At 40.1% G+C, this 22,627-nt stretch overlaps 1 protein-coding gene across 1 annotated transcript in view; it reads right to left on the reverse strand.

Moving 5' to 3' along the window:
- The window catches only part of LOC139718828 (unconventional myosin-X-like), a 131,858-nt gene extending 127,785 nt beyond the window's left edge, over window positions 1-4,073 (reverse strand). Inside the window, exon 1 of the mRNA XM_071630292.1 lies at window positions 3,944-4,073. Coding sequence (XP_071486393.1) covers window positions 3,944-4,073 — 130 coding nt within the window. The remainder of the gene's footprint in view (window positions 1-3,943) is intronic.
- Window positions 4,074-22,627: the final 18,554 nt, after the last annotated feature.

Consider the following 22,627-nt stretch of genomic DNA (forward strand, 5'->3'; position numbering starts at 1 on the left):
TACATGCCCTGTCTTGTTACAGTGAAAACATTTGATGACATTTGCACTTGTACTGGACCCTTTGTCAGATTGAGGCTTTGGTGCCGATGAAGTGTCAGAACTCGTGCCTTTTTCAGGACCAGCATTCTTTGGATTGCTCGACTGATTTTTGTCTCTCTTATTTCCAGAGAAATTCCTGAAAGGTGGTCTGTTGTCATTTCTGTGGGTCAGCTCATACTCATCAGCCATCAAGGCTGCTTTATGCAAACTTGTCACTTTGTGATCATCCAAATGTGACCTCACACTGAAAGCAACACTCTTTTTGAATTCTTCCAAGAGAACAACCTCACGTAGGTTATCAAAGTCCTGATCCACTTTCAGGGATCTGTACCACCTATCAAACATCATTTCTTTTTCACGAGCAAACTCAACATGTGTCTGGCCTGGTTTGCGGTACGAATTTCTGAACTTGTGTCTGTACGCCTCTGGCACCAACTCATAAGCATTCAACACTGCTTTCTTGACTGTAGCATAGTCACGTGATTGCTCTTCAGAGAGAGATGAGTACACATCGGCTGCTTTGCCGACAAACACACTTTGAAGGAGCAAGGGCCAAAATTCCTGTGGCCAGTTCAAACTGTTAGCCACCTTCTCAAATGACACAAAGTATGCATCGACCCTGTTTTCTTCAAACTTTGGCACCAATCGAATGTTCTTGGTCAAATCAAATTCAGGGGGAGCCCTTTCACGATTTCCAACAGTCTGTGCATGAGTCAATTCCATCTCACGCAATTTCATTTGTTGCTCCATTTCAAATTTTCTCATTTCCATTTGTTCTTTCTCCCTCTCTCTTTCTAATCTCATCTTCTCTTTCTCTATTTCCAATCTAGCAAGCTCAAGCCGTGTTTGATCTGAAATTTGAGCTTGATCTGGAGTGTCAATTTCTTCTTTGAGCTCCATGTGACCAGCTACTAAGTCAAGAATCTCTGCCTTTCTTGCACCTTGTGGAACATCAACATTCAAATGCTGTGCAATAGCAGTCAAATCACATTTGCGTAACCTTTGCAAATCTTTGAGGGCCAAATCTGTCCTCTGAACAAATGCCTGAACATCCATTGTACTGATTGACATTGTCACAATGTAATACACACAATATACAATTGAACAACCAACTCAACTGGTATTATGTCTGTACCAATATTCTGGCTTCCGGAACGTTCCAAATTCTAAGTTTTGGCTTAAAATTCACTTCCCGGACACAAGCCCCCAATTTTGTTACGACCAAAATCACTCCGAGAATGATCGCACAAAAGAAACAATCAACTGATGTTCAGGCGGTTTATTAACAGTGATATTGTGGGTACAGACTGGTAATCGGCGTCACATCAATACAACAATGATCAATAGAAGCGGTTATAAATCGGTAATGAAATCACTTACACGTATTAAATAATCCTTTGAAAGTGTCCAAATACGATGTTCGATGCACAGACGAATGATTCTTGACGCACCGATGAATGATTCCTCCGACGTAACTCCAGAGGCGCAGGTTACGATAGTCCACGGTAAAGATCCGGGGTAAAATCCACGATATATGTCCACGGCGAAACGTGCAGAGTCCAAACGTTGTGACGACCACGTCCAGTTGATGCGTTGAATGATGATTCACTTTATATTGTCCAGCTATGAATCCAGCCCGTCACAGCTTTGCCGTAGCAATGTCCATTGACATTAAAATATGGAGTCCAATGAAGGCACATTAATTCTCTGCAGGCAAAATGTCTCCCAGGCCAAGTATCTCCACAAACATAACAGGTCAGCAGGTAACACAGGACTGACTATAACAAGTCGCTTCAGAGCCAGAAGTGACGTAACTCTCAGAGCAGAGGTGTTGGGTACTCTGCCTACTGCAGATTTTCTCTGGCTTATATACTATCCATTCACCCCCTTCTAGCACATTCTATAACTCTCTCCAACCTACTAGCCAGTCCAAGTTCCAGGAAACCTGGATGACTCACTGCCTAACTATGTACAAAACATCATTACCAAAATTAACTACCAATCACATTGGGCTACAGGGACAGTGCCTCACTCAGCCAAATATGTTAGCACTTCCCAGAACTTTCTGGAAATGGGTGAAATCATTCTAGATTGAGTGAGCTATAATGTATTTCCTGTTACATGCATGTACTGTGTAGTTACATTGTATACCACCTAGAAAATTCTCCACTGATCTGGTCAGCCTGTATGTACTATATCTATACCACATAGAATGTTCTCCATTAATCTGGTCAACCTGTGTACATACACATTAAAACAGCCATGCATACAGTACATCATACATATGTACATAACTACTAGTGTGTACATTTGTGACAAAATGAAAAACCACATAAACAAATTATGGCGTAATCACAGAGCAAAAAAAAAAAAGCACTGCAGAGGTGGGTTTGTAGTATTGGGGTTTTCACTTAGACTTGGGATAGTTGCCTAGCAACTTCTGATGAAATTGGAAGTCTAGAATGTGAGAAGAAGCTGAAGTTTGCCAAGTCTGAAAGGGGTATAAAGCTCTACCCTCCCCACCCCCCCCCCCCCCCACCCAATCAATTCTCCCAATCCAATCTACATTTGAGGACACTTGGCCTGGGGAGGATATCATACCAACAGGAAATTGCTCTAGTACTCCAGGAAGGAGGGGGAAGGAGAGGGGAAATCAATGTCCATCACCAATCTACAAGGAGTTTAAGGGATCGTATAATTTTGGTTGAGACCTAACTTCAGGTTTCTAACATTTTTGGTGAGATAATGAGAAATCTCTTACGAAACATGCAAGAGCATGTAATTTCAAGAGGAATTCAACGTTTATTTGATGAAAATTGGTTTTGAAATGGCTGAGATATCCAAAACAGAGCGACCCTAATAAAGGTGGGACCCATCTTTTATTACGATCGCTTTGTTTTACCTTATTTTTGAGGTCTCAGCCATTCCCAAATCGATTTTCATCAAATAAACTTTGAATTCCTCTATGAATGGTATGCTCTGTATTATTTCATAAGTGGTTTCTTGGTATCTCGCAAAAAGTTAAAAGCCCAATTCTCATCTCCACCAATACTATATCATCCCTTTAAGAACTCCCATATCATGTTTTGCACAGACTTGAAACTTTGAATTCCTCTATGAATGGTACGCTCTGTATTATTTCATAAGTGGTTTCTTGGTATCTCGCAAAAAGTTAAAAGCCCAATTCTCATCTCCACCAATACTACATCATCCCTTTAAGAACTCCCACATCGTGTTTTGCACAGACTTGACAAAGACTGTTCTCTGATTAAAAAGAGAATTATGGGAGGATTCCATTGTCATAAACATCAAATGTGTAAACATAGTATGACTTCACAATGTCAATTTTTGGTTGAAGTTGTCACTGATTTATAGCTTTTTGTTTCAACATGTTTTTGCAACACAGTGCTGAAATATATTTCAAAAGAAAAATACTAATTCTGTTCTGGAAGTTTGTAATTAAAATGCACAAGTCCTCATTATTCTGAATCCCGTATCATTCAAAACAAGCATACCTCCATTTAACTTGCTGAAGATATCATTGAATAAGATAAATTCACAGTTATTCACCGGTTCAAAGAACCATTCCAATCACACATGTATGGACTGCCATCATTATGACAGCCATATCGAAGTTATGCTCATGACAAAAATGGTTCAACACCTGTAATATGATGTCACTTCTGCTGAGTGTCAAATATGAAAGTCACTTCACACCATCCTTTCCACAGGTTTGGAGTGGCATCAATATCCGTTACTATAGAGATGTACTGTGAGTGCATCTCCCCACATTGCTGGTTCCACACTGAGAACATCATTTGATTATACACGAACTTATCCAAGTCTTAAAACACACTCCCTCTTGGGAGGGGGTTCGATACGTCTGCGGCGGGGGCCCTCCTACCGACTAACGAGATGACACGCAGGTTACAGCACTCAAGAGCCTGTCCGATTGCATCTCGAGTTACCCAGCATCCATCAGGCTCATCACGGGTACATCCTCCGGAGGAAAAGTACTTCCACACCCATTTCATCCCGCATGTCCCAAATGTGCGTATACCCCCTCTTCAACCATCCCATTCCTCATCAACGTTCGCACATTCCTCCCCCCAGATAGCCCATTCTCATCAACAAGATGTGCCCCGTCGGAATTACGACCATTAAGCAACTGCCAAGGGAGCATAAATCAGGGACGTTTCACCGGCATACTGTAAGTGGTTTCTTCTGATTAACACACTGGTATCCATGTGTAATTTAGAGAGGAAATGGCAAAATACGAGAACTAATGATAGACTGCTATTAACGGTTTGTAGGCAAAGGATCTGCTAATAATAATGATTTAAAAAACGGAGAATATCTGCATTGCACTTTATTCAAGTTCATTACACACAATGAAACCAAGAATCTGATGATGGATTACTCCAGTCGAAGAAATAAGAGAAAACAAGTTTTTATTGACAATGCCCATCAGAGTGAAGAAAAATTACAACACAACACAATTTCCTAGGATGAAATTAATTATTTGACTTCAAAAGTTCGACAGATTCTGAGAATTTATAGGAGGAACAAAAACATTTTACAGCACATATGAAACATTTTAGGTATATTTTACTTCACTGCATCACCAGAGTTCTGTCTTGTATGTAGGCCTATACAGTATATGTTGTATATTTCACAAGTGTGATATTTCCCAATTTGAAACTTTGAAGACAATTTTGCGAGAGGGTGAATAACACATTAATTGAATGAAAAAGAAGTATTATCCCTTTCCAACTGACAAAGTTAGCAATTTCCTACCATTGAGATGACATTCTGCAAAATGCATTTGCCTCATAAGGGAGGCAGTAGTTTCGCAGGTTGTTCATTCTGCAAATTTAAATTGTCAACTCGTTAAATTTCACAAATAATATCCATAAAAAATGTTGTATATTGATTAAAATCTAGAAGACAAAACACCTTGTACACCTAAACAGATGTCCACATGCCATGAATGCAAGTCTAATCCCATTTATACTCACTCAAAAGCAGTATAGGCTTACCTGCAACCTTGCAACCACTGAAGAAAGAGTCACAAAAAGCACAAACTCCAAATCGTGCAGGCGGCCCAAAGATTTCAAGCAAGGCAACTGCCGATTTATGACCAATATGATTTGGTTACGGTGTAAATGACAATGAGCCCTCACCATTCACAACACCACAGAATGGTTACCGGTACTTCGCAACAGTCAGAGCTACAACTCTTTTTCTGACTGCGCGGTGTCCCGCAAACCCTCATTTTATGAATGGAACGAAATCAATGCATTCCAGTCAAGTTTTTGTCTGTTTTTTTCCCCTGTGGAAGATTTGATCAGTGAGGAGATTGAGTCAGCAAGTTACAACATCCAATTATTTGGCATTTGGACTCAACAGAGTGCGGAAGTTTGGAATATTATTAGATTTACCACAAGGTGCTGTTGTTATTCGCGGGAATCAATATCTGCAATGGCATGCAACTGAAACAAAATTCAATTGTACTGATCTATAGCAAAGCTGCATAATGGCAGAACGCAGCTAGGAGATTCCTGCTCTGCCCCTTTGGCGGCAGCTCAAAAATAACATTTTGCTCACATTCTTACTGAACTCGTCACGCTGCAATTTCCCTGCAATTTGTCAAAACATTATGAGCGATTTATTCCATGAGTGAGGTGAACTTCGTGGGCAAGTGGAAACCCATCTCTCATTTCAACACCACAGAAAGTTGGTGACGCTAATCAAATCATGAGATTTTGGGGGGGCTGCCAGATCCAGCGATTTTTGGCTGGGCATAGGGACAAACAACTGGTCATTGCAACAGGCGCAGCAAGGCACTCGTGAATGAATCAAATGCAATGCTCCCGCTGGGTGACAAATAAGAACCCTTTACTTACTAACTCAATCGGGCATATCTGGTTTATGAGGAATGCACAATTTTGAGGAAAAAAAAAAACATCTTGTTTTGTTTGTGTGTGTTATTGTTGTTTAGTTTTTAATACTTTTGTTCATACTTTTCATGGTACCAGCTTCCCTCAGTTCCATCCTCTTTTTGACCTTCTCAAATTTGTTTTCCCATTTTCTTGTTATTCCTTCCTTTTTCTTTTTTCCTCTAAAAAATGTGCAGTTCCTTTCGTCCGCAATGTTTCATCCACTTTCTCCTCTCTTTTTCATTTTTATTCTTTTCATCTTCACTACTACCTTCCTTCTGCTTCTTTAAAAAAAATACATAAATTATTCACAACACCATTTAAGATAATTTCATTCATCCTTCTTTCTATCTTTTTCGCCTTTTTTTTAGGTGATACGCTATCAGCGTATCACCTATTGTGATTGTCAAAATTTCTCTTTTTAGGTGATACGCTATCAGCGTATCACCTATTGTGATTGCCAAAATTTCTCTTTTTTTTTATTCTTCTTTCTTTCTGCCACATTTTGTGTCGTCAATATCTCAACAATGACATTACGGAATAACATAACATTTTCAGTCAACATGTCTCATAACAATATCTAGCCACAATAAGGTTTTCATGACAGTAACATATCTATGACGTCATCTAGGCGCCATTTTGTGATTTTCGGACCTTGTCACATGATCGATCATAACTTCATAACTAGATATCATTTCTGTATCATTTTCGGTGGACATAAAGTTCAGGTCAGGCTCTATCTTACGTTTTAACGCTAGTTACCAAGGTCATCATTACGCGCGCGTTTGCGCGCGTCAAAATTTTAAAAGGCTCAAAACGACTTCCCAATGGGAAATCTCGAAGTTTCAGACAATTCTAAGCGTTTCAAACATTTTCTCGCGTGCGCGTCCGTCCGCGCAATTTCGCGCGCAGAGGGCGTAACCAACATGAAAATGCAATTTTTTTGACTGATTTGGATTTCTGATACTTTGAGTAACAATATCCATTGATTTCCGATCGATTTTGACCTATAACAAAGGAATGCACTGGCGTCAAAGTTGAAATTCCGCGCGCGCGTCTTTCTGCAAAAATAGTGAAAAAACATGTTTTTGTTTATGTCGCCATAGCTCTTTAAATCGTCCATTGACCCTATATTTCTATTGCATATTACAAAAGCATATGAATTGGAAATAGCGTTTCAAGTACCAATATTGCCAGGAAAACTCATGACGTCATCATATCATCATCTGAAATCAAAAAATTGGAATTAATTTTTTTGAGGTACTCTTTCTGACATTCATTTACTCGTATCTCTATTGTTTAAGCTTAATATCACCCCAAATTCAGATATGTTTTACTTTGAACATTTACCTTTCAAGTCCATGTCATGGTTTTGAAATTTGATGACGTCATCATACTTTAAATTGTGATTAAAGGTAAAGACGCAAAATCGGACAAGTTTACGTGTTATGTCTATGGGAGGTGATTTTTTTAAAAACCATACATTGACTTGACAACGTTTAAGCACCTTTATCTCAGATGATTTTGCTTCATTTCCTCTGAAAATTAAGTATGTTGTAGCTGTGACAATAAGCTGCAGTAATCATGCATTTTATTCTTTGAAATCTCCTCATCAGGTTGACAATTTTGCAATTTAAAACTGAAAATGAGAATGGAATGCGGACGAAACGATTCCTGATTCATCTTTCACGTACATAAGTTTACGTTCCTCTAATTTTCTCGTCGAGACGTATGGCCGAGTGGTTAGAGGTGTCGTCACAGAAACGTGAGGTTGCACACGTACGGGTTCGAACCTCACAAGAGCACGAAAGAAAATAATAATTTTTTTTTTTACTTTTTTTCTTCAATGGAGTACTACACCTTCGTCCATGTAGAAGTCACGTTCGCATGTAAACACACCTATACACACACACTCACACAGTATCCCTTTGTTTATCGTTGGAGACTGCATTGCTTCGACTGCTGCAAAATATTGCAGGCTGGGCCAAGCTTTTCATGCTGATCATGGTATATTGTGACAAAATGAAATTTGTTCATATCAATTCAGTAACACAATGTAGTCGTGGTTACTTTGTGCTGATTTTATACATGTAAGAAGCTATACATTGTAAAAAAAAGGTATTTGAATTGTTCCTTTAAGTCAGTCTTCTGTATTGATGATTATTTGTCAATTAGTGGTTTTTGTGGAGTTTCAGATAATGATAAAAAGTATGTATGATAAGTGCAGCGATACTTTCTACAGTTAGTTCAAAGTTGTGTTACAGAGGTTTGATACATACATTTAGCATTGTGTTTGTGTGTCCACGTGTGTATACAGGTTGGCCATATGGCACATTCTAGACAATAAATCTTAATTAATTAGCAAACGCGATCAGCTATGGAACTGAATATGGTACTAATGTATGATGTTCATGATTCTCATTAAACTGTGACGAGTTTAAAGAGATAGCTTAACTGTGTGTAAAAATAAAGCAATAATAAGGAAATTTTAAGGGAATTTGATAACCATGCCTATAATTTCATACAGGTACTAATAGCTGCCTCATATTCGTGTGATTGATCGTCATGTCAATAGCAAACTGACAACGTACGATTAATATATTATATATTAAACAACTGTCTTTCAAATCCATATCGATGTTTTCTAGTTTGATGACGTCATCATACTTTAAATTGTGATAAAAGTAAAGACACAAAATCGGACAAGTTTACGTGTTATGTCTATGGGAGGTGATTTTTTTTAAAACCATGCATTGACTTGACAACGTTTAAGCACCTCTATCTCAGCTGATTTTGCTTCATTTCCTCTGAAACTTTAGTATGTTGTAGCTGAGACAATAAGCTGCAGTAATCATGCATTTTATTCTTTGAACTCTCCTCATCAGATTGACAATTTTGCAGTTTAAAACTGAAAATGAAAATGGAATGTGGACAAAACGATTCCTCATGTATCTTTCACATACATAAGTTTACGTTCCCCATATTTTCTCGTCGAGACGTATGGCCGAGTGGCTAAAGGCGACGTCTCAGAGACGTAAGGTTGCGGGTTGGAACCCCACAAGATCACGAAACAAAATACTTAGCTATTTTACTTTTTTTTCTTCAATTTTGTATTACATATTCGTCCATGTAGAAATCACGTACGTATATAAACGCACCTATACACACACACAGACACACACACACACGCCATATCCCTCTTTTTTGTGTGTTGGAGACCACATTGCTTCGACTGCAGCACAATTTTCCAGGTTGACTTTGTCAAACCGATCATAGTATGTAATGACGACGACTGAGGTGTTGTACTTTGAACAATTGTCTTTCAAGACGATGTCATTGTTTTGTAATTTGATGACGTCATTACACTGAAAATTGTGATTAAAGGCAAGGTATCAAAACCAGCCGATTATAGGTTTTATGTCTGCGGGACGTATTTTTCCCAAGTTGCCAGAAATGGCATAGCGACCTCAGTCGTTACAAGGCCGCTTTTCCGTCTAGCAATGCAATAGATGTTCACACGGCCACGTTGGTTGAGTGGGCATTGACTTTCCCCCTGTTATATCTATACATTGTTTTTTTTTTTGTCTTACCATTTCCGTGGATGACCCGTGGCCGAGTGGTTACAGAAACGGTTTCGCATGTACGCTCAATATAACTTCAAGGTGCCTATATCACATTCTTTTCTTTGTCGATCACAGATGACTGTCATCTGATGACCACAAGCGTATCACCTAACTCGTCCTCAATGTGACGAGTTTTCATGTCTCGTTTTTTATTCTTCTTTCTTTCTGCCACATTTTGTGTCGTCAATATCTCAACAATGACATTACGGAATAACATAACATTTTCAGTCAACATGTCTCATAACAATATCTAGCCACAATAAGGTTTTCATGACAGTAACATATCTATGACGTCATCTAGGCGCCATTTTGTGATTTTCGGACCTTGTCACATGATCGATCATAACTTCATAACTAGATATCATTTCTGTATCATTTTCGGTGGACGTAAAGTTCAGGTCAGGCTCTATCTTACGTTTTAACGCTAGTTACCAAGGTCATCATTACGCGCGCGTTTGCGCGCGTCAAAATTTTAAAAGGCTCAAAACGACTTCCCAATGGGAAATCTCGAAGTTTCAGACAATTCTAAGCGTTTCAAACATTTTCTCGCGTGCGCGTCCGTCCGCGCAATTTCGCGCGCAGAGGGCGTAACCAACATGAAAATGCAATTTTTTTGACTGATTTGGATTTCTGATACTTTGAGTAACAATATCCATTGATTTCCGATCGATTTTGACCTATAACAAAGGAATGCACTGGCGTCAAAGTTGAAATTCCGCGCGCGCGTCTTTCTGCAAATATAGTGAAAAAACATGTTTTTGTTTATGTCGCCATAGCTCTTTAAATCGTCCATTGACCCTATATTTCTATTGCATATTACAAAAGCATATGAATTGGAAATAACGTTTCAAGTACCAATATTGCCAGGAAAACTCATGACGTCATCATATCATCATCTGAAATCAAAAAAGTGGAATTAATTTTTTTGAGGTACTCTTTCTGACATTCATTTACTCGTATCTCTATTGTTTAAGCTTAATATCACCCCAAATTCAGATATGTTTTACTTTGAACATTTGCCTTTCAAGTCCATGTCATGGTTTTGAAATTTGATGACGTCATCATACTTTAAATTGTGATTAAAGGTAAAGACGCAAAATCGGACAAGTTTACGTGTTATGTCTATGGGAGGTGATTTTTTTAAAAACCATACATTGACTTGACAACGTTTAAGCACCTTTATCTCAGATGATTTTGCTTCATTTCCTCTGAAAATTAAGTATGTTGTAGCTGTGACAATAAGCTGCAGTAATCATGCATTTTATTCTTTGAAATCTCCTCATCAGGTTGACAATTTTGCAATTTAAAACTGAAAATGAGAATGGAATGCGGACAAAACGATTCCTGATTCATCTTTCACGTACATAAGTTTACGTTCCTCTAATTTTCTCGTCGAGACGTATGGCCGAGTGGTTAGAGGTGTCGTCACAGAAACGTGAGGTTGCACACGTACGGTTCGAACCTCACAAGAGCACGAAAGAAAATAATTTTTTTTTTACTTTTTTTCTTCAATGGAGTACTATACCTTCGTCCATGTAGAAGTCACGTTCGCATGTAAACACACCTATACGCACACACTCACACAGTATCCCTTTGTTTATCGTTGGAGACTGCATTGCTTCAACTGCTGCAAAATATTGCAGGCTGGGCTTTTCAAGCTGATCATGGTATATTGTAACAAAATGAAATTTGTTCATATCAATTCAGTAACACAATGTAGTCGTGGTTACTTTGTGCTGATTTTATACATGTAAGAAGCTATACATTGTAAAAAAGGTATTTGAATTGTTCCTTTAAGTCAGTCTTCTGTATTGATGATTATTTGTCAATTAGTGGTTTTTGTGGAGTTTCAGATAATGATAAAAAGTATGTATGATAAGTGCAGCGATACTTTCTACAGTTAGTTCAAAGTTGTGTTACAGAGGTTTGATACATACATTTAGCATTGTGTTTGTGTGTCCACGTGTGTATACAGGTTGGCCATATGGCACATTCTAGACAATAAATCTTAATTAATTAGCAAACGCGATCAGCTATGGAACTGAATATGGTACTAATGTATGATGTTCATGATTCTCATTAAACTGTGACGAGTTTAAAGAGATAGCTTAACTGTGTGTAAAAATAAAGCAATAATAAGGAAATTTTAAGGGAATTTGATAACCATGCCTATAATAATTTCATACAGGTACTAATAGCTGCCTCATATTCATGTGATTGATCGTCATGTCTATAGCAAACTGACAACGTATGATTAATATTTTATACATTAAACAACTGTCTTTCAAATCCATGTCGATGTTTTCTAGTTTGATGACATCATCATACTTTAAATTGTGATAAAAGTAAAGACACAAAATCGGACAAGTTTACGTGTTATGTCTATGGGAGGTGATTTTCTTTAAAACCATGCATTGACTTGACAACGTTTAAGCACCTCTATCTCAGCTGATTTTGCTTCATTTCCTCTGAAACTTTAGTATGTTGTAGCTGAGACAATAAGCTGCAGTAATCATGCATTTTATTCTTTGAAATCTCCTCATCAGATTGACAATTTTGCAGTTTAAAACTGAAAATGAAAATGGAATGTGGACAAAACGATTCCTCATGTATCTTTCACATACATAAGTTTACGTTCCCCATATTTTCTCGTCGAGACGTATGGCCGAGTGGCTAAAGGCGACGTCTCAGAGACGTAAGGTTGCGGGTTGGAACCCCACAAGATCACGAAACAAAATACTTAGCTATTTTACTTTTTTTTCTTCAATTTTGTATTACATATTCGTCCATGTAGAAATCACGTACGTATATAAACGCACCTATACACACACACAGACACACACACACACGCCATATCCCTCTTTTTTGTGTGTTGGAGACCACATTGCTTCGACTGCAGCACAATTTTCCAGGTTGACTTTGTCAAACCGATCATAGTATGTAATGACGACGACTGAGGTGTTGTACTTTGAACAATTGTCTTTCAAGACGATGTCATTGTTTTGTAATTTGATGACGTCATTACACTGAAAATTGTGATTAAAGGCAAGGTATCAAAACCAGCCGATTATAGGTTTTATGTCTGCGGGACGTATTTTTCCCAAGTTGCCAGAAATGGCATAGCGACCCCAGTCGTTACAAGGCCGCTTTTCCGTCTAGCAATGCAATAGATGTTCACACGGCCACGTTGGTTGAGTGGGCATTGACTTTCCCCCTGTTATATCTATACAGTGTTTTTTTTTTTGTCTTACCATTTCCGTGGATGACCCGTGGCCGAGTGGTTACAGAAACGGTTTCGCATGTACGCTCAATATAACTTCAAGGTGCCTATATCACATTCTTTTCTTTGTCGATCACAGATGACTGTCATCTGATGACGACAAGCGTATCACCTAACTCGTCCTCAATGTGACGAGTTTTCATGTCTCGTTCTTTTTGATATTCACATGATACATGCTTAAAATTTGGAATATGCCCCCTCTGTCTGACACGTAATACATGTGAACCCACCTTTAACAAATTTGTGTGTACAATGTCTTGCTCCAGTGAGCTGGATCGGCTTAAAGAATGAATCTGTACAAATGGAAATATGTGTAACTGATAAATTTGTGGGAAAGTCTAGCCAAAATAGACCAAAAAAAAAATTCACACCTATTAATTTCTGTGTTTGTTGTTGTTGGGTTTTTTTTCTCTCTCTCTTTGGTTTCATGGTTTGCTAGTCTCCAATATGACGTATCTGTGGACTTTTATTTTAAACAATTTATTGACATGGCTGGGGGTAACAAAGTTTACACAGGAATTTTGACCAAAACAATCTTGCCATGGAGTATATGAACATGTACTGGCATGCCACAGGAATTTGACAATGACTTATGTTTGCATACATAGTGTCTCATGCCACAAAAAAAAAAAAAAAGATACAAAAGCAGAAACTATGAATACCCTCTTTTCTTTCTTTTTTTTCTCTCTAACCAACAGGTTTTGTTCTACACTCAATTGGCCGTCGACTACCAGGTCATAAAAGAGAGTTGATCCAAGAAAGGATGAGGACCAACTAACTAGTTAGACTGTAGATTGATATCTGATTATGAAATAATTACTGCCTGAGCATGGTTAAGAATGTCATCTGTACTATGTAAAGAAAGCAGTGAATTTCACACCCCCATTGCACAGTCAGCCTGTGTATAAAGGTGGCACTACAATGAATGATATGAACCATGTAGAGAAAACACACAATTTTTCTCACACCCACATTCTACACATGATCACACACAGATAAAAGAGGATCTGCAGGCAATTACAAGTTGTAAGTAATTGAGGGGGTCGGTACAATATAGTGCTAACCAACACAATAGTCATTTTGAGATAATCGCTGTTGAATGTTTGGAAAGTCCATACATTGTACATTAATAAAACATGAATGCGTGCATTTTTTACCATCTTATTGGTTGAATTTAAATATGATATTTTCACGGAGGTTAGAGTGAAGGATAAGGATTATGAAAATGCATGTAACTCAATTTTGACGAAAGTGTGAGTTAGCACTACATTGCACCGACCCCCTCAATTCTACTGAGGGGCAAGGACATGAAGTTCATGTGCTGTGGGCTTAACTTTGTGCAGCTACAGTATAAAAAAAAATGTTTGAAATGTGGTAATTTTTCTGTTTCATCATAGGAATCCCATCCTCAAGAAGTTGATTTTGTTTTCCAAATCGCTTTGTAACTGTGACGCTCCTGCTCAGGTCATGTTACATAGGAACCAGAAACCATGACCATGATGGTTGACATAGATGATATCATATCTGGTCTGTACGGTTCAGACCATGAGTTGTCTGTGATGCATGGTTTTGTTGAATATGATACGCCCAATGCAAACTCACTGAATTTTTAGTACAAATATGGACCACTTCTGTATGCCATCATCATGGAGAATTCAAGGTTGCACCAATATCTTTCTACAACATGTGACCATGGATCTAAAATGATAGTTGTACATCTAGCTCCATGATGTGACATTAATCTTCCATTTCCCTTAGAAAATGGCATTTAAGCAATTGACTTTAATTTCTACCAAAACAGAGACTCAAAGTTGCCCTTGTAATACGGTACCAACTTTTCAAACTCCTTCAAAATGTTGATTTGTTATAAATCAATCGTGAAAAGAATTGCAAATATCAAACGTTGCACAAGAAGACCTACACTGTACAAGAATACATGTACACTACCATGATATTGCAGTGTTTTATTTCATTTTCAGTTCTTCAGACCGAGCACTCAACATCTGACTTGAAACGTATTAAAAGCTCTGCTTTTCTGTCATCAATCACTCTTGAATTTATTGATTTTCCCTTCAGACTTTGATATGTCTGTGCCCCCTCACATGGTCCCACCCATTCACTAAAACTCTTTAAAGCTGCTGTATAGTTTTGATCTTTAAAAAAATAATTTGAGGAGATATAATCTTACAGAAAATAGACTACAAGGTGACTATATTTCTCATTGGAAAGGATTTGGTGGCCAAGATATTTACATAAGTTGTATAAAAGCAAAACTTTAAACTGTGCTGAAGAAGACATCACTTTGAAATCCATAAGTGACTTACATAACTAAAACCACGAGGGGCAGATGGTTACGTGGAATCACTTTGTTTAGAACTGCTTAAAATAGCAAATTAAAGCTTAAGTTTTAGACATGAAGTGAGGTTAGGAAAACTGTTTAAGATATCATCCATATGACACATTGTAACACACAGGGGAATCACTCAGTGATTGAGGTAAATGGAATGGGGTTTCCCTGAAGTTTACATGGGGTTCCTTTGAGTCCTGAACTCAATTAACAATGGCCATAGTTCATACCTGACTAGTTTCAGAGGCATCAATACACACTACCATTAAAAAAAAATATATCATTGCCAACATTCCAATGCTTTGATCTTATCTTGCTCCTAGAAAAGGTCATCATTGATTTCCATTTGCCATGAAATAAATCACATATTCAGATATGGATCGATGGAAATAACTGGCTCCCCATTCCAGATCTTTGAAAGAAAAAAAAATATATGAAAAGAGTCTTCTTTTGCAATTCCGCAATATTCAGTGCTAAACAAACTAAGTATATTACAGCCAAATTGATAGAAGAAATGTTGCAGTCTAGAATGACAACCACAGACACAAAATTATTTCTATCTTTCCCATATTTACTTTTAAGTTGAATCTATATGATCATGATGTAGGCCTATTTAACTCTTCGTACAAAGCTGATACAATTGCCTGAAAAACAGAGAGAAGGAAATTCTCTTCCGCTAACCCTAACATACAATGTACGCATTATTTTGAAAGTGGATGCATATCTGACAAGAATTACTTGATGTAAAGACTTTTCTCTTGGCAAACTATTGGTGCAGAAATATGTCAGAATGCACAAAAAACTGGCTTTGCTCAAGCCTATAGTGTGAGAAATCCACAAAGTTCCACCAGAAATATGATATCCATGTGAAAAAAAAACAGGAGAAGTAGAGCTCTATAAATGATATCAAGCACAAGATTAGTTCACAAGATTCAAAGTGATGACCGTGCACAATTGACGTAAAGTATCTTTACATAAGACTCTACTTCTTTCTTCCTTTAAATTTCATTGATCAAGAACATACAAAAAAGCAAGTGCCCTCTGAATTGATTCCTCTTAACTTTTGATGGAGCATTTGAAACTTCTATCAAAAATATATTTCCTGGAGGCTTTAATAGCCATAATAGAAAAAAATAAAGGAAAAGCAACAAAAATATTTGCCTCCATTGGAGTTGTTTTACCCCTATACCTTAACCACCAGCACCATCGGCCCAAAGACAACACTATTAACAGGTCTCCACGTCTGCCCGTCTTGTTCAATTGGTTTTCAAGTATCTGTAGTATCACACAAAGAACAACAAAGGACATCTGCGCGATCTCCATCATCACCATGGCGATTAAAAACCGGGAGCTGAATTTCAATTGGACCCGACCGGGAGAACCGCAAGAACTGCCGCTGCCATAAATTCAAGAAGCGAAAGTCACGGCTGCGATGATTTTGGAGATATATTGCTCCTAAAATACCCCCCATTATGACCTCATCCTTCATCCATGCTACAACTTGTATAGCCTACCTCATCTCCCTCTAACCGACATCAGAGTGAGAAGCAGAGATCTACAACCTGCAAGTTAACCCGTTCGGTACGGGATACTGGTGGCCTGCATATTAAGTGTATAGGCATTTCAGGACTTAATATGGAACGGATTAACTCTACATGGAAGGCACTCATCCAGAAAGTCTTTTCATCAAACCCAGGCAAAAAAAAACCAAACCAAACAAACAAACAAACAAAACAAAACAAAACGTAAATATGATCTTGACGATAGTAACAATAAGGAAAAGAACAACAGGGCTCGACACTAACTCTTTTCTCTCTCTGTTGGCCTGTTTAGCCCACCAAAATCATCAAATTAAAAAAAATTGGGGCCCAACAATGAAATGCACTAGCCCAAAATAAAAAGAATATAGATAATCTTTTTTTTTCAATTTGGTAGCCCAACACCAATTTCTAGTGGCCGAATGATGCACGTCACTGTATTATCATGTTTGTAATACATAGAAATCAAGCATAAAAAAATAATTGAGACAACAATAACAAACAACAAATCTGAATCATTACAATCATCACAAAACAATGCTTTAACTTCCAGTCAAAATGTTCTTAGAAAGTATTCATTGAGGTTTGTCCATCCACAATAATATGTCAGAAAGAGTTGCAGCCTCAAATATCTATGCATACAGTTCTGACTTATATAAGCTTGTTCACCTGATGATTTGTGAATATAAGACTACGAGAAACTCTTCTCAAGTGCAGTGAACATCAGTTGAGATAGTTAAGAGCTCAATGCAGTCTCTGGCATCAATACACAAAGTCTGATTGGACTGTATGTATACCAATACCCTGTCCATCCTTCCATCTTCCCCCCCCCCCCAAAAAAAAAAGAAAAAAAAAAGAAAAAAAGAAAAAAAGGAAAAAGGGTCAGACAGGATCAAACAACTCCAGAGCAACTAACTGAAAGGTTTGATATTGTAGGCATAATACTTAGATGGTATACTGTGATAAACTGATCTTATGTAAGTCTGAGGTTGAGACTACTGTATTATGAATTCCGCTCTTGCTCTCACCCTCTCTACTTCCAGCCCTGTTTTCTCTCCTCTCTGATAACAGTAACTCTCTGTTCTTCCGATGCCACACTATCTATCATCTTTCTCTTATCTACTGTAAGACGCCAGTGGTTAGACTGGATGCATTCCTTACTGACCACTGCTGACCACAACCCTTTCCGTTCCCATGGAACTCACTGTATAAAAGATGTACATAGACTGAAATAAAGTCAGTCCGGTAATTGCAGCCACTGAGTCAACGTCTACTTTCTTTTGCGTGCATATAACCTAGCTATATACATCACACATATACTAAGGTTATAATACTGGCGACGAGGATTAAACTTCTGTAAAATGGCTGGTCTGGTAGGAAATATAGAAGAATTCCGAGAGGGAATCGACTGGTGCCAATACATAGAAAGATTGGACCTGTACTTCAAAGCCAATGGGATTGAAGCAGAGGAGAAGAGGAAAGCTACACTGCTGACTGTCATCGGGCCAGCAACTTACAGTCTTCTCCGCAGTCTTGTTTCTCCAGCCAAGCCAGCGGATAAGAAGTATGCTGAACTTGTCCAGGTAATGACTGACCATTACACCCCAGCACCAAGTGAGATTGTTGAACGGTGCAAGTTCAACAGCCGTTTCCGAAAAGACTCAGAAACAATCAGTGAATTCATAGCTGCACTAAAGTCAATGGCAGAGCACTGCAATTATGGTTCTACTCTAGGTGAGATGATTCGCGATCGATTAGTCTGCGGCATCAGACATGATCGGATCCAACGTATTCTTCTTGCTGAGAAGAAGCTTGATCTCGCCAAGGCCGTTGACATTGCGACAAGTGTGGAGATGGCAGAGAGAAATGTGTGTGATCTTCAATCAACACAGGCTCCACGCGGGAATGGTGCGACTAACAAAGTGTTCAAGCAGCAGGCAGGACACAGAAAAACCGGAGCTCAACATCGCAACTCGTGCTACCGCTGTGGACAGGGGCACGAGAAGGGCAAGTGCAAGGCAGTCGACGCCACTTGTCATAATTGTGGAAAGCGTGGACACTTCGCGAAAGTCTGCCGGAGTAAGACAAATTCCGGGCAGAGGAAGGAGGTCCACACAAAGTTTATGGCAGAGACTAGCGCGGAAGAGTCCACACCATCCAGGGACAACATGGAGGAGCTAGAGTATTTCATGCACAATGCGCAGGCATCACCTACAAAGGAGGCTCCGATGTTGCTCGAGTTGGGGATTTCCCATAATAACACTGTGATGGAGATCGATACAGGAGCTACACTATCGATAGTGAGCGAGGCAACTTATCGTGCATGGAAACATCAACCCCAGCTGTCACAGTCTGATGTGGTGTTAAGAACTTACACGGGGGATAAGATACCAGTAGTGGGCGCATGCAACGTGAATGTGAGGCATAATGCCCAGGACCTGGAACTCCCCTTGCTAGTTGTTGCAGGTGATGGGCCAAATTTGCTGGGGAGGAACTGGTTAGCGCGGCTGAAGCTCGATTGGAACACCATCGCAGTGGTAAAGCAGACCAACTCCCTCGACAGTGTGCTCGCAAATTACAACGACCTTTTTCATGATGGACTGGGCAAACTGAAGGGGCAAACAATTCAGATTGCCATTCAGGAGGATGCCCAGCCCAAGTTTTGTAAGGCGCGGCCTGTTCCGTTTTCGTTGAAAAAGCGTGTTGAAGATGAGCTAGACCGTCTACAAGAGGAGGGAGTGATTCAACCGGTGAGATTCTCGAGATGGGCAGCCCCAATTGTGCCGGTTTTGAAAGAGTCAGGCGCATTGCGCATATGTGGGGACTATAAAACAACAGTCAATCGCGTCTCCAAGACTGACATCTACCCCTTGCCGAGAGTGGAGGAGTTATTCACATCGCTATCTGGTGGTACGTCATTCAGCAAGCTAGATTTGAGCCATGCTTATCTGCAGCTGGAGCTGGATGGGCGATCACGTGAGCTGGTGACCATCAACACGCACAAGGGCTTGTTCCAGTACACACGCCTGCCCTTTGGTGTTTCAGCTGCTCCAGCCATATTCCAGCGCACAATCGAGGGATTGCTGGCCGACATCCCTCACACTGTGGCCTTCTTGGATGACGTGCTTGTGACCGGAGCTACCGAGAAGGAGCACCTGGAGAACCTCGACAAGGTTCTCAATCGCCTCAACGATGCTGGCCTGAGATTGAAACGCGAGAAATGTGTGTTCTTCGCACCGGAAGTGACGTACTTGGGCCATCGCATCTCGCAGACCGGCATCCATCCGACGGAGGAGAAGGTGACAGCGGTCAAAGAGGCGCCTACACCGACGAATGTGTCAGAGTTGAAGTCATATCTTGGCATTCTCAACTATTACGGGAAATTCATGCCAAATTTGTCGACCGTCCTGGCACCCCTGCATGTATTGCTGCAAAAGAATACCAAATGGGTCTGGGGAGCCGAGCAGCAGCGTGCATTCGAGTCGTCTAAAACGCTGCTAACGTCAGACAAGGTATTAATCCACTATGATGCAAAGAAACCACTCGTCCTAAATTGTGATGCGAGCCCATATGGAGTGGGCGTGGTCCTTGCTCACAAACTGGCAGATGGCAGTGAGAGACCGATTGCTTATGCATCACGCTCGCTGACACAAGCAGAAAAGAACTATGCACAAATCGACCGAGAGGGTCTCGCAATCGTTTTTGGGGTGCGTAAATTTCACCAGTACCTGTTTGGACGGAAATTTGTGATTGCGACGGATCATAAGCCCTTACTGGGGCTATTTGGTGCCACACGAGCGATACCGACGATGGCGTCATCGCGTATTCAACGGTGGGCACTCACGCTGAGCGCATACGACTACGAGCTTGTCTATAAACCAGGACAGACCAATGGCAACGCAGATGCACTCAGCCGACTACCTGTGACGACACCGAGCATGCGCATCCCCAAACCAGCAGACTACGTGCTAGTTATGCAACACCTGGAGTCGACACCCGTCACACCGACATCGATCAGGCAGTGGACCGCGAAGGATCCAATGTTGTTGCGAGTGCGCGAATATGTTCTTCGTGGATGGCCGTCAAAGTGTGATGAGGAAATTTCGCCTTATTTCAGGAGGCGGGATGAGTTGTGTGTGTACGATGGCTGCATAATGTGGGGAGCACGTGTTGTGATACCTCCACAAGGGAGAAATCAGCTCACTGAGGAGCTGCATGAAGCTCATCCCGGGATCTCGCGAATGAAATCGCTCGCTCGCAGTTATTTCTGGTGGCCTGGGATGGATGGTGACCTGGAGAGCAAAGTGAAAAATTGCAAGGAGTGTCAGCAATCTCGAAAGTTGCCGCCAGCAGCACCACTTCATCCATGGGAGTGGCCACGAAAGCCATGGTCGCGAATCCACTTGGATTATGCAGGGCCATTCATGGGCCGTATGTTTCTTGTGTTGGTAGATTCGCATTCGAAATGGATGGATATCTTTCCAGTCTACAAGGCAACCAGCTCAATCACAATTGAGAAGCTACGCGAAACCTTCGCGATACATGGCCTGCCAGAGCTTATTGTCACCGACAATGGAAGTGTGTTCACAAGCGACGAATTTCAGCAATTCCTACTGCTGAATGGAATCCGTCATGTTCGCACTGCACCTTTTCATCCATCATCAAATGGGCTGGCAGAGAGGGCAGTGCAGTCCTTCAAAGCTGCAATGAAGCGCATGACCAATGGCACAATCGAAACGAAGCGGTCGCGATTTCTGATGGCATACCGCATCACACCTCATCCAACCACTGGAACACCTCCTGCGCAACTTCTCTTCAATCGCATTCCCCGTTCGCGATTTGATTGTGTAAAACCCAACATGGAGGAGCGCGTTCAGCGAAAGCAGCACGATCAGAAGCAGAAGCACGATCAACTTGCTAAAGCTCGCGATTTTTGTATCGGAGATCGCGTGTATGTGAGAAACTTCGCTAGCGGTCCACAGTGGATGCCAGGCGAAGTCATTTCCATCGACGGCGTCCAATATACGCTGAGGCTGGCAGATGATCGCATCTGCAGGCGACACATCGAGCACATCCGACGTCGCTATGACAACGACGATGTGGCCGCCGATGTGTTCCTTCCTCATCCACGTGGGGAGGGGAACAACAATGCACAGCAAGACCATGATGACGAAGCACCAGCACTTCGCAGGTCCAACCGCCAGCGAAAGTACCCTGAACGCTATGGAGAGCCAATACCACATTGAGGAGGCAGTTGTAAATAACACTTGTGAATATGCCGGACACTTTGGACAATTCAAGGTCGAAATTAAGTTCAAAGTTAAGGATAATTCTTCGTTGGTTCACAGCTGAACTCAATGGACAGTTCATGTGGACATTATAATTTTGGTTTTCGTGTGTTGATACATTTGACATGGTACACACATACATTTATACCTCCCAGAATATAAGAAAGGTGATTTGAGAAATATAACAAATTGCAAAATAAGTTGAACACACCGATTGAATAAGATAATGTATTAGATGGAGATTTTGGACATTTGACAGTTTTGGGATAATGTTCAAATAAGATAGTGTTATTCAAAAGAAGTTAAGATTTCACTTTTTGGTTGAATAATGTTGTGTTAATTGATGAGAACCATTTTTGGAAAAACCAAAAACAATTCTAAGGGGGAGGAGTGTGATAAACTGATCTTATGTAAGTCTGAGGTTGAGACTACTGTATTATGAATTCCGCTCTTGCTCTCACCCTCTCTACTTCCAGCCCTGTTTTCTCTCCTCTCTGATAACAGTAACTCTCTGTTCTTCCGATGCCACACTATCTATCATCTTTCTCTTATCTACTGTAAGACGCCAGTGGT

The sequence above is a fragment of the Diadema antillarum genome, unplaced genomic scaffold (assembly GCF_040938485.1).
Source record: "Diadema antillarum isolate AM-2024a unplaced genomic scaffold, OU_Dant_1.0 scf00000100, whole genome shotgun sequence".
NCBI lineage: Eukaryota > Metazoa > Echinodermata > Echinoidea > Diadematoida > Diadematidae > Diadema > Diadema antillarum.